The sequence below is a fragment of the Dunckerocampus dactyliophorus genome, chromosome 4 (assembly GCF_027744805.1).
Source record: "Dunckerocampus dactyliophorus isolate RoL2022-P2 chromosome 4, RoL_Ddac_1.1, whole genome shotgun sequence".
Lineage (NCBI taxonomy): Eukaryota > Metazoa > Chordata > Actinopteri > Syngnathiformes > Syngnathidae > Dunckerocampus > Dunckerocampus dactyliophorus.
Window position 1 is genome coordinate 12,590,038 of NC_072822.1, and position 15,122 is coordinate 12,605,159.

At 40.9% G+C, this 15,122-nt stretch overlaps 1 protein-coding gene across 3 annotated transcripts in view; it reads right to left on the bottom strand.

Moving 5' to 3' along the window:
- slf1 (SMC5-SMC6 complex localization factor 1) overlaps positions 1 to 15,122 on the bottom strand; it is a 60,620-nt gene that overhangs the window by 44,170 nt on the left and 1,328 nt on the right. For all 3 annotated transcript variants that reach the window (XM_054775004.1, XM_054775001.1, XM_054775002.1), the window contains exons 4-15: positions 13,008 to 13,233; positions 12,759 to 12,912; positions 11,023 to 11,151; positions 10,871 to 10,936; positions 10,232 to 10,378; positions 9,865 to 10,034; positions 9,446 to 9,580; positions 8,099 to 8,252; positions 7,816 to 7,987; positions 7,587 to 7,732; positions 7,057 to 7,154; positions 3,332 to 3,405 (exon numbers count right to left, since the gene is read on the bottom strand). In XM_054775004.1, coding sequence (XP_054630979.1) covers positions 3,332 to 3,405; positions 7,057 to 7,154; positions 7,587 to 7,732; positions 7,816 to 7,987; positions 8,099 to 8,252; positions 9,446 to 9,580; positions 9,865 to 10,034; positions 10,232 to 10,378; positions 10,871 to 10,936; positions 11,023 to 11,151; positions 12,759 to 12,912; positions 13,008 to 13,233 — 1,671 coding nt within the window. The remainder of the gene's footprint in view (positions 1 to 3,331; positions 3,406 to 7,056; positions 7,155 to 7,586; positions 7,733 to 7,815; positions 7,988 to 8,098; positions 8,253 to 9,445; positions 9,581 to 9,864; positions 10,035 to 10,231; positions 10,379 to 10,870; positions 10,937 to 11,022; positions 11,152 to 12,758; positions 12,913 to 13,007; positions 13,234 to 15,122) is intronic.

The following is a 15,122-nucleotide window of genomic DNA, read 5'->3' on the forward strand; positions in this document are numbered from 1 at the left end:
AACACTGTGATTAAACACCCAGTCCAATGCACCGCGTGTGTACACATTCCCGCAAATGCCAGGGCCAATCCACGCTCTGTTAAATCACTTTAATAGCTCCAATTTGGACACAACGCTTCTATTATTGGGGTAACTGCATACTCAGCATTTACAAGCACGAAAAGGATAAATCCGCCTGTCCTTTCTATAAATTCTCTGTTTCACACTTTAATAGAACTAGTAAGAGTATGCGTTGCTCTTTATATCCCCCAGTCAGCATGGTGCACTTCTGTTAAGTGTTGACTAACCCACCAATTCTTGAACCTAAAACCTGCTGGAAGCCTCTAAAAAAATGCCTTTTTTGACTGGAAAGTGTCAGAAAAGTATTTTGTGCCAGCTATTTATGTCATTTTCATGTATTTAATACTATTTCAAAACAACGGCTGGCACTACAAACAATGACGACATGTCAATTTACGTGTGATGGAACATACTGTATGAACCTATAAACAGCTAATGAGTTCATGTTGTAAAATAAATCAAAATCAAATACAATCCGTTCCTGGACGTTGGTCGATATTTGTTCCAATAAACCTCTATTCATTGTATAGACATTTTTAAGACATTTCTGCTGAACTGTAACACAAGGGTAAATGTAACATCTGTAAGTGGCTTAGTATGGCTCTTGTGGTACATGGTGGAGTTTTACCTTGAAATGCCTTTCAAGTTGACAGGGTTGCTCAAGGTGGGGTCATTTTTTTGGATTCTTCACATAATTTAATCTGTCCCGGGTGAGAGGCAGGGTACACTCTGGACTGGTCATACACAATTTAAAATTACATATAAATGTGATTTAAATATATGTTATAGTTAAAAAGAAGACACCAATATGAGGCTTGAGTAGGGTAAATTCAATGAGGAGAATGTTACACACTAAAAAGATAAATACTGCTAGATATTCACTTGCCTTTTACAACTTTCTAAACTTACTAACGATACTAACTAAGCAAAGTGTGATGTAGAAATCATATCATAACATATGCTGTGTGAATTTTGACTTTAGAGGTTTCGTTTGCAGTACGTCCCAGAGCTTAACACAAACTATTCTGCGACACATTTTGCACCTGATTTACACTTGGAAATCTTTGCTGAGCATCCAAAAGCAAATATGTAACTCACACAGAGAGGTGCCCCACCACCAAAAAGGAAAAAATAATAATAATAATAAAATCCCACAACCCCCGTCTGTCTGCTACTTTGACAAAGACAACAGGGTTCCAGGGAGGTGACACGGAAGCAGAATGACGCGTATAAGCCAAGCAAGTTTATACATGTGGGTGAAAGTAGCTGTGAAAGAAAGGAGGCAAAGGGGGGGAGGAAGGGGATGAGAGGGCGAGAGGGGAGGATGCTGTGCCGATGGTTCATCAAAAATTAATGCAGACCGCATCGGTATAGCGATCACGTAGCGGAAAAACAACACACGGCAAAAGCCTCTGTGCTCCCTAGCTCCCATCCCCTCTCCACTGCTCCCCTTCACCCACCTCCCCTCCAGCATGGGGCCTTTCTGATCAGGTGGAGCGGGGGAGATATGAGCTCTGACACCTTCGAGAGTTCACACTAAGTACCACAGCTATAATTGCAGGAAGTTCCACCGGTGTAGCCGCTGTATATCTTCAGCGCGCCGCTAATTGCTGCATTTAATGTTCCAATAAAGGAGATGTGAGGGAAAACAGTTCACGTTAATATGCAGCATTGTTTGGTGTGTAGAACCCACTCATGTCCATCTTTTTTTATATATTACAGCGGTACCTTTAAAATTTGAACTCCCCTGAAGAACTCCCCTAAAGCTGGGGTATTCAACTAAAAAGGTGAGAATGTCTTCAAGCCAATTTCAGAAAATATAGAAAATAAAAATATATAGTGGTAAATATTTTACTTAAGAACAATATTTGATTTGTTGTCTTTTGCGTTTTCTGTCTTAGGAGGAAAAGTGTTATTATTACCACAGAATCCAAAATGGAACATTGACAAAAGTGGTGCAGTTTTTCTGTCCTGGCTATTTACTACTCTAAAACTGCCAGTGCACCCCATGTAAAAACCCTCAATGTCTGCCCTGTTGGGACATGTCCCTAGAGTTAGGGAACTAGGGCTTAGAGTCTGCTTGGTCTCTTATGCAATATAGGAAAACAAGAAGTCGACAATATGAATAAAACAACAGAATGTATACTGTAAAATGAACTGCATTTACTCTATGTACGTAACATACTGTATATTGTAATTTCCGGTGTATAAGCCGTTACTTTTTTCTTAAACTTTGAATCCTACGGTTTATACAGCGGTGTAGCTAATTTATGATTTTTTTCCAAGCTGGTGACATCTCCTATTCTTGAAAACTACCAATATCATGGAAATTCTATGCTGCTCACAAGCCGGCGAGCAGCTCGTTCTTTGGCAAAAGCTAATCACAAGTTACACTGTAACTTATGAACTCTGGTGACCCAACGTCCGACAGCGGACAGCCTTTGGCCAATGAACGTCTCTGCTTGCAGTGATCCATTGTGGGTAGCTTTTGTTTGTTATTTTAATGTTATTATGTTCTATTTATCTTATGTTATTTTGCGTGTTAGTTGCTGTGTGATTATTTTAGCTTCCTCCGTAAATTGACACGGTGAGTCAGACTGGTATATTGAGTAATGACCTTCTGTTCTTTCCAATGGATTGACAAGCTCGTTGTGTGTTTTCAAAAAGCTCATAATTGAATCCTGTCAGATAAAGAGCTACCGAACTTGGTCCTCATGGACTCGTGCACACTGCAACATGTCAATTTATGATGTGGACATGTGCGGCTATAGTCCAGTGTGGCTTATATAAGAACAAATCTTTTCTCTAAATTTGGTGGGTGCATCTTATACACCGGAAATTACACCATAAATCTTACTTGTATTTGATTTGCTTTACTTGTATGCCAGTTACAAATGTTCAACCCTCAGAGGTTCCTCTGGACTTTATTAAAATGAGAAGAAAACACAGCTGATGTGTACAGTAATGCCAAACAAAGAAGAGTTGTGAAGGTAACAGTACGGTAGCACAGTCCAAACCAACAGGCCTTAGTAGGCTTGAAAATTGCCCTTGCAGCTGACTATATGTAAGCAGAGCATCTCCATGCATTATGTGCTCTTCATTAAACTTAAAGTGATGACACCACCATCAGGGCTCTCTTTACTGATGACCCAGTGCAGTGCATCAGTCCATTAAAAGCCTGCTCCTTGCAAATGTGCAGCTGTGGTCTGTGTGTGCGTATGTGTGTGTATGTGAGTGAGAGAGAGCGACACAAACAGAGAGAGAGCTCTACCTGCTGCATTAACTCTGTTCAGACCTCTTGGGATGCATTCTTTCTCCGATTCATTCTCCACTGGGCTCAGAGTTCTGGACAGGACACAAAGGACACAGTCTATGAGTTTTTATGGAAACAGGCATGAATACACCAAGTACTAACACAAAAAGAAACTACCGGTACCCATGATTCACATTAACAAGACTAAAGTTTCAATGACCACCATTAAGCTATGGCAGGGTGGAGACATTGGGGGAACACCCATCAATCCCCATTAGCAAATGAATTGCTCATAACGTTGTATTACATCCAATCTAACACTATCTTACACACCCCTTATTGTTGGGCACGCACGCATGCACACACACACGCACACGCACGTTCTTTCTGCAGAGCACTTTTCCTCCTACTTAACGCCTCAAACACAGGCAGAGAGAATTCGATGCGAGCAAGCACATTAAGACGAATAACTAGTAAAAGAAAGTGAAGCCTTTTCAAAGTAGTGGCGTGCTAATAGCTGTGGGCTGTCACTAGCTTTCCAAGCGGGTATGTGAGATCTGCCTGCATGGAGTCTGACAGGTGTGTGTATGTATACGTGTGTGTGTCGTTGAAGCAGGATGCCATCAGTATTACAGGGAGGCGGCTTGTTCGCTGATAATTGGCTTGTTTCAGGAGGCAGGAAGGAGCTCCCAGCAGTGAGGAGGAAACACATCCTGTCACGTTCCTTGTTATTAGTAAAGACAAGGCTGTGTGTGTGTTTGAGTGGGTAAGAGAAGAATAAGTGAAGAAGAGTCACCCATGTGCACCCTGTCCATGAAGACTGGTTGATGAAGAGACTCTTAGAGAGTTCCATGCTTACTCAGGGACTCAGGCAGTGTGCACCCTTGACCCTACATTCTAGTAAGGACTGTGGTAGCAATCAGAAGTGTATGCCGACTGCACCTTATGCCACCTGCTTTCTTAAAGGCACGTACATGTCCGTCGCTTGTGCACATACAAATAAGCAGTCTCAGAAAAGCGACGGACAACTTGGACTCACTGTGTGATTATGATAGGGTATACATTCAATAATAGCTAACGTTAGTTACCAAACGTTGCCAATTCACTATCATTAGCTGGCAACAAACATAACTAACGCGCATGTGTGTTACGTGGCATCATCTGTGCAGGAAGAGGGCAGAATATACACATTTGAAAGTTAGTGCCCTCCTGTGCAGTACCAAATCAAGGCAAATGCTAAATGCTTTGAGTGACAATCACGATAACAATAAATACAGGGTATATTTACACAAAGACTTCTTAAAATACATCTGAGTCATAGCGGTGCCTCTTTGTAAATGTCTTTAACCAAAACTGTGAAGGAATTGAGTCGTGTGTCAGATTTCCAGACAAAAGATGCCTTAATTGATTATGAGAGTTCCTTAAATAAATACAGTATATAAAAGCAACCTTCAGCCGTGAAATGGAGGAAACAAGATTTCCTTTGGGTTTCTGTTCTCAATTCATCACACACTTTGTCATTTTAATTTTGTTCTTTCTTTCAGGGTCAAATAATTGCGCGTGGCCCTCGGCACTGCTTTATCTCCTCCACGCACATTGCTGTTTGCTCGTTCGTCTCAGCTCATGTGTGAACGAACAAACCATAAGCTTTGGAGAGGAGGAGGAGGAGGAAGAGGAGAAAAAAGAGGAGGACGTGAGAAGTGATGGGAATGAGAGAGGTAGAATGTAGCCAGTGCATGAACCAGTAGCCTTTACATGAACCTGCACCCTGATGACTCCTGCCCTTCTTTAGGCCAACTACCTGCTGGCGGAACAGAAGCTGTCTGGTATGGCGTAGAAAAAGAATGAGTATGTGTGTGTGTCTGTGTGTGTGTGTGTGTGTGTGTGTGTGTGTAATTACATTCAAGATGGTGAATAAAGATTCAGTATGCAAGGGAGGATTGAGAGAGGTGGGTGAAAGCTGAGTCCACAGTCGCACAAGAAGACCCTCAGAGAGTTTGTCAATCAGTGGGGGGATGGGGTGGCAGTGGTGGTGGGGGGGTTCTAACCTCCTTTTGCACCCCTCCTGTCAGCCAACATATACTGATAAGATCAGACCTGGGCATAACCCATCACATGCCAACTCCTCATGCTTGGTCTGACCTGCATTTGCCTCTCTCCCTCCACGCATCTCCGCTCCTTACCCCCCTTCTCTGTCTTTCTCGCTCTCTCACACACACACGCACTTCTTTCCAGGTGTTCTTTTGTTCCTTCTCACTCACGTTTCTCCCTGCTCTGTTCCTTTTACCATAGGACCTTTTGAAAGGCAAAGCTTCTGCAGGGACAAACTTGAAAGTGGAGGCAGAATGGACTCTTGGTTGTTTTCCGTTAGATTTACATGGCACTAATTATAGACACATCAGAACCCTGCCCCTTTCTATTCTCAGAGAATAGAGAGAATTACTGTGAAGGTTGTACAATTTCGAATTTTACCTAAACTTGTGGGGAAAATTATGCCTCTGGAAAAAAAAAACAACTCAGACTTCAAACCATCAGCGTGTGTTTACACAGGACCTCAATCAAAATTGTACATGTTTTATTTTTTCTTTGTTTTTTTGCCTGACTTAACACATAAGATAGATCAGGCTCAGAAGAAGCTCAAAGTCATTCTTAAGCTCAAAGCACTAATACTTTAGCGTTGTCCCGATATTTTGTCTAGCGTCACCACTCACAATTATTGTCAATGTTAAAGCTGGGTTTTTACAGTTAAGAGTGGCTAACGTATTGTTACACTTGCATGACAACACGAGTGTTAAAAAGCGACATGCACCAATTACTATCACGGAACACCATTTGTTTTTTTCAACAGAGCTTAACTTATTTTTACACTTCTACGTCAGTTAATGTTAAAATGTGACTAGGGTCGATAAACTGATGCGACCGGTTTGACGAAGGAATGATTTCGATTAGCTTCCGCCCTCCTGTATTTATAAGAATCAGCCATAAATCTTTAGATTAATCAATTGTGGATGCATGCACAGAGTATCGCGAGAGAAGCAGTCGGTTGGCAGTGTCTCATAAATAATGCGAGAGCCTGGGCTGCTGGTGAAAGGATCGTCACACTTGCTCCATAGCTTGTAAATAGTAGCAGGCACGCTGGCTAGCAGCCGGCTAACGGCTAAAACTATGAGTCACCACTACTTACCGCGATTTACTATAGTCACCGCCTAGCTAACCACCGCAAAAGATTTTCAACCTGTGTCTATGTCTAAACAACATATACATTTGAAATGTTAATCTGTTAATTTTTGCCAGTGCCTTACAGCATGCTTGGGGATATGTTGCGCTCTTTTCCACATTAGAAAATACTGTAAGAATGCCACTTTCATATAATTGGCATCTTTATTTTATAATTTAAGATTAATATCTACATCAGCAAACATTAACCATAGAATCATATTGTATCAAATCAAATCATATTGTTTGTACACTGCATCGTATCGTATTGTTAAGCTGCATTCTATCCGAACTGACTTCTGGCGAGAAGCGGGGAACACACCCTGGACTGGTTGCCAGTCATTCACAGGGCACATACATTCACACCTTTGTGTTATTTAGAGCCTCCAGTTAACCTAACAAGCATGGTTTTGGGATGTGGGAGGAAGTCCAAATACCCAGAAAGAACCCATTCTGGCCAGTGTTTTTCCTGTGTTTCAGAAAATGTGCTGCCAATCAGACACAGAGTGATGCAGAAGGCAGCCTACCCACAGTTGGTGTCTGTGCGTATGCAGCTGTTGGAGGTGCACTGTGTCCAACTGCGGCTTTGAGCTAAATGTCCCAGCGCAGGCAAGTAAGACAGCATCTGTCAAAAGTCATACAAGCACACATAACAAAGTTAGAGGCGGGGGGTGGGGAGATGGGTTGGGGGGGGGGTCCTTCACATTGCAGAGACTATCGCCTTGAATTAACCCCTTTACAATTAAGTATCGGTGGTCAGTGTAGTGCAATTCATAATGATTTATTAATGAATGGATATAGACAAAATTGTTATTAGTACAACTGGTAACATGACTATTTTATTTTTGTTTAAAACCCTACCTTGTTTCACCTGACATATTGTAGGTCCCTTAAAGACCTTCTTTGCTCAGCTAGTTATGCACATACAGTAAATACCCCGGCCACTACATGAGGCCATATGATACTGTACAGGACTGCATGGTTGCAACTGTTAAAATGGTGGTCATGTCAAAATGCTCCAGTCAAAGTAAAAGGACAGACAATAAAATGCTCTTACCACTTTCTTCAGAGACAGAGGTTCATCCCCCACCGTAATTCCATTTTTGCAACAGATATTCCTGAATATTGCATCCACCAACGCAAGTCTAAGTCTGGTGGATGAAACTTTGGCAACCAACTCTGCTATGGCCACTAAAGACAGATCTACAGGACAAAACACAACATATGCTATTGTAATGAACACAAAGTACTACACTGCTCCATGATGTGTCAGTTGTCCTCCTTACTTTGGCAAGTGATTGCAAAGTGATCCGCAAGGTATTTCAGGCCCTTTTCCACAAGGTTCTGGTTCAGTTTGATGTGCTGCTGACACCAAAACTCCACCAACACAGACAGGAGGTCCAGCAGGATGTCCGCCAGATGCCGTTTGTGCTTCTTCGCGTCCCTCTCAACATGATCCTTCGGGGAATAAGAACCACACCTTACTATTAGCTTTGCAAACAGAGAAAGACCACAGTCGGTGTTCGTGTTAGAGCGTCACCAGTCTGACCCCGAATCTAAAATACTTACCCCTGAGACTGCCTTCATCATGAGCTGGATGAGCCTTTTCACAGCGCAAGACAACAGGGTGGAGTGCTCCCACACAGTCCAGAAGGTTCCAAACAGCAATGTACCTGATGTTGATACCCGAGAAGCTGCAGTTCCTGAAAGCTGCTGGAAATCGCTGAGGGAGAGATGAATGACGGGACATTAACCACATAAAGTAAAGTAAATAAAATAATTATAATACACAAATATAGTGTTATTGTTTGTGTTATAGTGTTACACAAATATAGTGCACCCTGAATAAACCACCCTGCAGTGTAACAATAAATTGCATACTAGGTGACTAGCAAGTGCACTCAAAGCCACAACGGTAAATACAAATGAACAATGGTAAAAGGTAATTGTTAACTGTCAGAGACAGGATGAAGAGCTCAAGATACCAAGCTATTAGCGTGATGATGGTGTTATTAAAGCAAGCAAAATGTGTGATCATGCAATAATGCCAAAGAAACTAATCTTCCTAAAATCATTTAAAGCACTTCTTTTATGGTCCAGTTATTGCATACTGTTTCTTTAAATCAAGAAACCACATTAAGATAGGCCCAGATACTAATCAGCACATCAATTACAAGAATATATTACACTGTCAAAAAAACCTTGAAGCTCAAACTAGCCATTGCTTGCACATTTACTTGTGATTTTCACCAGAGACATAGGGGGAATGGGTGATGATAAAGGGTGTTTGAACCTATGGCAGTTTGTTGACACTGCCTTCCCCCATTTAGGCATATTTTTATTTAGATACATCTTTTTTTCATATATGGTATACTCTTATCTAACAGATGCTAGAATTTCGTTGTATGGGACTACAATGATGATAAAGCTAACAATGCAAAAACAAAAAAGGCCAATTTATGTTAGTTGCTGTAGTAAAATCCAGCTTCATACAGCCATTCCTTTATTTTGAAGCTTTGTAATGAACAGGAAGTCAGAGTGTGCACGTATCAATGAAGTGTAACCAGACTAGTAGTTGCTGTTGTCGTTTCATGCTGCTTAGCGACAATGAGGAACACGTCGACAAACGGACTGATTTTTTGACAGAAATGACTGCTTTGGGTCTCAAATTTTATGCAAACAAAAGCAGTCGACCATGTATGTCAACTTAAGCTGGCACTTTTTGGTAATAAGAAGAACATGGTGGACCGGCACTTGGGGAGTTGGTCGACATTAGCGGGTTCTACTGTGCTGTATATATTTAAAAAAATGTGGCCAAAGAAAACTAGCGACTCTTATCCATGAAGAGACTGGAACAAGACACAAAACACAACCCCTTTACATCCCTGTTTTTATAATCTTATATTAAGTCGTTACCCAGTGGTGATGGAGTGAAGTTCCCCTTGGAAGAGTTTGAGAAAAAATGCCAGTAGGTCACTGTGGAAGTGCAAGAGTGTTGGCAGGTTCGGCCCAGGGAGTGGGTGACAAGTGGCTTCACTTGACAGGCAGTAACTGCACAAACACAATAGGAAATAACACTACAGGTTGATACCACTTCCATTTCTAAAACCATTTACTCTACTCAGGGTCACAGATGTCTCAATAGGATATAGGACATTGTGCAGGAACTGATCTAATTACATGGCAACACTAAATGGTAGGGGAATGCAATTGTTGCTTAACTAAATGACCAAAACTACACTGTTTTTATCTGTTGTTTTAACTGAAACAGTGTCATCATGGGGTGTTTATGATACCGCTAAGACAGGATGAAGAAGTGGAATTTAAAAGTTTACCTGATGGCTGTCTCTAGAAAAGGCCACTGCCCTGTCTTGCAGCGAGGACACTGCAACACCTGGCCGAAGTACTTTTTCATGATGTTGGGAGCAAGCCAAGGAGGGTTGGTAACAAGCAACCTGTGCATTATTTGCTGGAAACACCTCAGGAAGACAGTTGTAGCACTGCCCTGAGACAAGGGAGAAAGCGGTGTCAATATTTTTGATGAGTGACAGAAATACACAGACTAGTCCAGTGATTTTATTCCCAATAAGAACACTCAGGCTTCCAGAGTAATAGAACAACTTGTGCAGTATGTTTTCTAGCCTGAGGCTAATGCAGCAAGGGCAGCTGGGAATGTTCACTTTCTTGTAACGCTGGTTCTACCTGCTGTGCGTATTCGATGAGAGAGACCAGGTATGGCGCTGGTGGCAGAAACCCTGGGAAAACTGCATTTCGGATTGTGTCCAAAGCTTCAATGAAGAGGCCACACTCTATCATACTGCCAACGCTGCTGAAGTCTGTTTCACTGGTCTTAAAAGAATAAAAGAACAGCGATGAAATAGAAGGAATACGTAAGGAAGAAATATGTAATATGTAAGGAAAAAAAAAAGATAGGAACAATGGCAGCAGCAAGAGGGAATGATGAGGGCAGAAGGTTAATGGAAGTTGGAAGTGATCGGCCACCTAAAGTTCCTTGGGGTCATCCATGATTGTCAGTTCTTGCCAAATAGCATATGGACTCTCAGGGTACAGAATGGAAATACACAAGCACTTATAATAGCAATCAGGATACATACGGACAGGACAGTCATGCTAATAGGTATGCCCATCAAAAGGCAACAATCGGCTGACAGTAACGTTAACCAGTGACCTGAAGACGATGCGTCCTCTCTCTCTATGTCACTTTTCATTGAAATACATGACATGAAAGAAATTGAATGACCTGATCTTGATGAAACAAATGGTTATTGTAGAGCTGTACACCATCATAAAGGACCAAGAACAGTGGGTAGGCATGTCTACCTGTGCCTGAGGACGATACGGGTCATGGTAATCCAGAAATTCAAAGAAGAACAGTCTTGGCCGCCTCTAAAGAATAAGACCCTAATTAGTCATGTCAAACATGTCTAATGCATTTTCTAAAAGTCCATTTAACATGAAACTTGCATGCACACCTCTTGTTTGATGGCGTACTCCCTGAGCTCTGCTTCTAGTTCAGAGAAGTCAATGTTCACAACACTGACCTCATTGACTTCATCATCATCATCGTCTGTTATGTTGAAATGCATGTTAAAATAATTGATCTGCCAAAGAAAACAAAAACAGTTATTTAATATGATTTTTACATATTTTATTACATAATAAATAGGGACAAGACAATCACAATTTCCTAATTTCCAATTGCTTGGGAAAACAAACAAACAAGAAAAAAAAACAGGATGCAGATCTCGGCAGATCCAAAGTCTGTCCTGCCAAATAATGAATCGCCCTCCTATTTGGTGGTAGACATTTTTAGATCAAATGATGCAGACTACATCAGAGATGGGTGTCTTTTAACCAAATCATGTGAATTACATACATGTAGAAGTCAACTTGGCCCAAAAAAAAGAGAGGATGCAAATCTTGGCAGATCCAAAATCTGTCTCGCCAAATAATGAACCCCCTCTTTACTATGAATAATGAGCTTGGGGTATTTTTTTCAATATTTTGGCATTAAACTGTAAATTTCTAGCTTGCTCCTCTTTGTTTCTGGATATACCAGAATCAAATGCTTCAACATATATAACACATTTTAAAGCAAAGAAATCCAAGCTTTCATATACTGTGTACTTCGGGTGTTTTGTGGTTACTGATAAACCCGACAAAAGGTATCACTTCATAATCAAACTGTAGTGTGCCTTAGAAAGTAGTATGGCCTCTCAACGTTTCCGTTTCAGTGGCGCATGTGCGCTCCCGCCACCAGATATCAGCGTGCATGCAAAAGTCAGCATAATACTGGTGCATCGCAACTTTCCCTGTATATGAAAACAGTACGCTGCTGTACTGAACCAGAAAAATCTGAATACATATACAGGCGGCCCTCCTATTCCGATGTTTCATATTTTGACATTTTAAAACTATCAAGTTCACTTTATTGTGTGATTAATTAATTACTATATTTATTATCGTGCCCAAGAGAATGAGAAATCTTGTTACATTTTAATCATGCAACATCTTGTAACATAAGATCTCATGACAACCCTACTATACATTAGGTCTCCCAAGCATGAGACTTTTCTGGAGAAGTGGCTCAATCAACACCGGCTGCATACCCGGTCTAAGTCGCTCAAAGGCCGCAACCATCAAGTATAAAGATGGTATCTCGAACAAGTGAAATTATTTAGTCCTATGAAATGGACAGTGATAACTAAGCAGCGTAGTGGTCTCATTATTGGGAGTTCCTCCTCCCATTAATCCTGTCTCTCCCTCCGTTGCAACACCTTTTCCAGTGTACAAGACACTCATCTGTTCTGTGTACAGTGTAAGCGACTTAGGTGTTAATGTAGGTACAAGTTCCGACTTACAACTTACATTGCCAATTTGCCATCATAGCAATGGAACTCATACGTAGACCGAGGGCCTACTGTACATGTAGCGTTACACCCCTAGAAATGTGCTTCCAAAGTTGCACAAAGAGCTCATTTCAGCCAACATTAAAAGGTATGCATTTTGCTATTGCTTTGGCTTGTTTTTGTGACACTTTCACCTTGCCCTTAAGAAATCATGTTAAAACGTTACTAAAAAATTCCTACATAGTTAACAAAGGTTTTCAATCGGCAACCGTTTAGTTCCATTATTTCCAATGTGTATTGCAAATGATAACATCTAAATATTGAAATTGCATGAAGAAAACATGGTAATTACTACTTACCCCAAAGAGGTGCTGGACTATGTGGCTGACAGGAAGGTAAGGAGCATTATGGGATTTTGTGTCTTTTGTAATGGGCTTGGCCATTACATGAGTAATGGAAGCATGAGGAGGAGGAGGGTAGTTGTATACACTGGCACAGCCTGCTTTCAAGAGCCTGAAAACAATCAAAATGTATTATATTAGTCAATCTCAATGTTTTTTTGGTTTTTTTTAGATATCATAGCATAGTGTCCATGTGTGTCAACTGACCGTTTGAATACAGCCGAGCGGGTGGCATCTCGGACCAAGAGAAGGACCCTCCAGCCCTGGAAGGCCCCTGTTATTCCCCCGCTCATCACCTTCTCCCGCCACTGTCTGACAGGGTAGAAGGCAGACACTGTGCCTGTGGAAATGGACACCTCATAGGGTTCCTCTGGGAGCCAGGAACCATTCTTAACGCTGTCCAGAACATAGTTTGGAGTAACAATCCACTTTCCTGGTAAGAGAGAAGCAGCAGCAACAATGTATACTGCATAAATAATACAAATCAAAATAATGTCAATTGCCACACTTATTTTTATTGACAAGAAAATGCTTAGGTTAGTTGACACATTGTGTCAAGTCAATGGACAGCATTTTTATGAAGTGAAGTGGAAACAAATGTGATACAAATTGAAGGCCAAGCTGATAAACTGTGAGGTGAAAATTTCTACTAGGTAAAGTTATGTGTTACTGATGAATCTTGGTAATGGTAATGGCTTAATTTTATTTGAACATGCATACAAGTTACAATGGAAAACATCTCATGAATAATTTCACAGTTCACATGTCCAAAAGGAGCAGGAAGAAGCAAAGCTTATTTAATCCTACCCCCATTCGTTCCACATCTTTTACGGTACATTTATTCACTTCTTATATTCCATATGTGATTTTTTAATACATAGAAGAATTCCTCATCTCTCTTTCAGGCTGGATGGCAAGAGGGTTCATTCTGCAGCTGTCTGTGCGCGTTGGTGCTACAGTGGAATGAACAGAGAGAATGAACCCTCCTGTCGTCTCCTCCCTTTTGTCCTTGTACGTGGAGGCACAGCTACCTTGGCTAGCAGCGAATTAGCCTCGCGCGCCAGCATACGCTAACATGAATGATGACACAAAAACGGCAGTTTCTAAGGCGTATGCCACATACCCAGTCGGGGAATTTTTAAACAGAATGAACAAGGTGAGCGCATGAACACCGACGAACTGAGAGTCACATTTGTTTTAAAGTACTGACGAGGAAGCAGGGGGATACGACCAACTTTAATGCACATCTACAACGGAGGTGGAAAGGAGCCTTCGTCCCGACAGTCAGTCAGCGTCGCTCGCTACATTGCAAAAGAAATGCAACATTTCGCGAAATGTTAAAACTGTTTGACAGACAGGATTGCCTGGGAGAATGTACATGTACATGTCATACACAGCAATTCTGAACTGTATAACCGAGTGAAAAAAGACGTGTTGTAGGACAGCAGAAACATTGCATTTTACTCTGCCACTACAGATATGTTGGCCAGCTCAAATATGACCCCTACATTAGATTAACACTACACTACATAACTGCATGTGTGTATGGTTTTTATTGGAGTGGTTTTCCATTTTATTTTCATTGAGTTTTTTTTGGTCTTTTTTTGTTAATTTATTTCAAAGCGCTTGACATTCCAATTACAATGTTAAATACTATTCGGAAATTAAAGTTTATTGCTTTTGATACAATGTACTCTCACTATTGTGCCATATAATTCATGACAAAAATGGTCTAAAGAAAAAAAAAATGTTATCAAAAATATCAATTATGGACAATAATTTGCAGGACAATTATCAACCAGCAAAATTTGTTAGAGTGACAGGCCTAAATACTCATTAATTACATACATGAAAACAACCAAACTTTTCATCAAGTGTTTACGAGGCATTTTCAAAGGGTGAGCATGTTTGCCTTATTTTACTTGTACTAGTTTTATCATACCATAAATCATGTATGATAATCAAGGATGTTAACTTAAACATTGCATATACAAATAATACAGGTTTTATGATGGTGACAATTTGAGTCACTCTGTCTCTCTCAGTTACAATAAACATACCGTTAAAGTTCTGTACTGTTTATATCTTTTGTAAGGGGGTAAACTTACAAAATCAGCAGGCGACCTAGTACTTACTTTCCCCACTGTATATACAGTATATGTTTCTTTAAATCTCAAGTACAGTAGTCACTAGAGCAGGGGTGGGCAAACTACAGCCCGGGGGCCACATTCGACCCGCCAAGTGTTTGAATCCTGCCTGCCAAAAGCTTCCAAAGTATTTAATATAAACTTTTAACATACAAGCTGGCAACATGACTTGCAA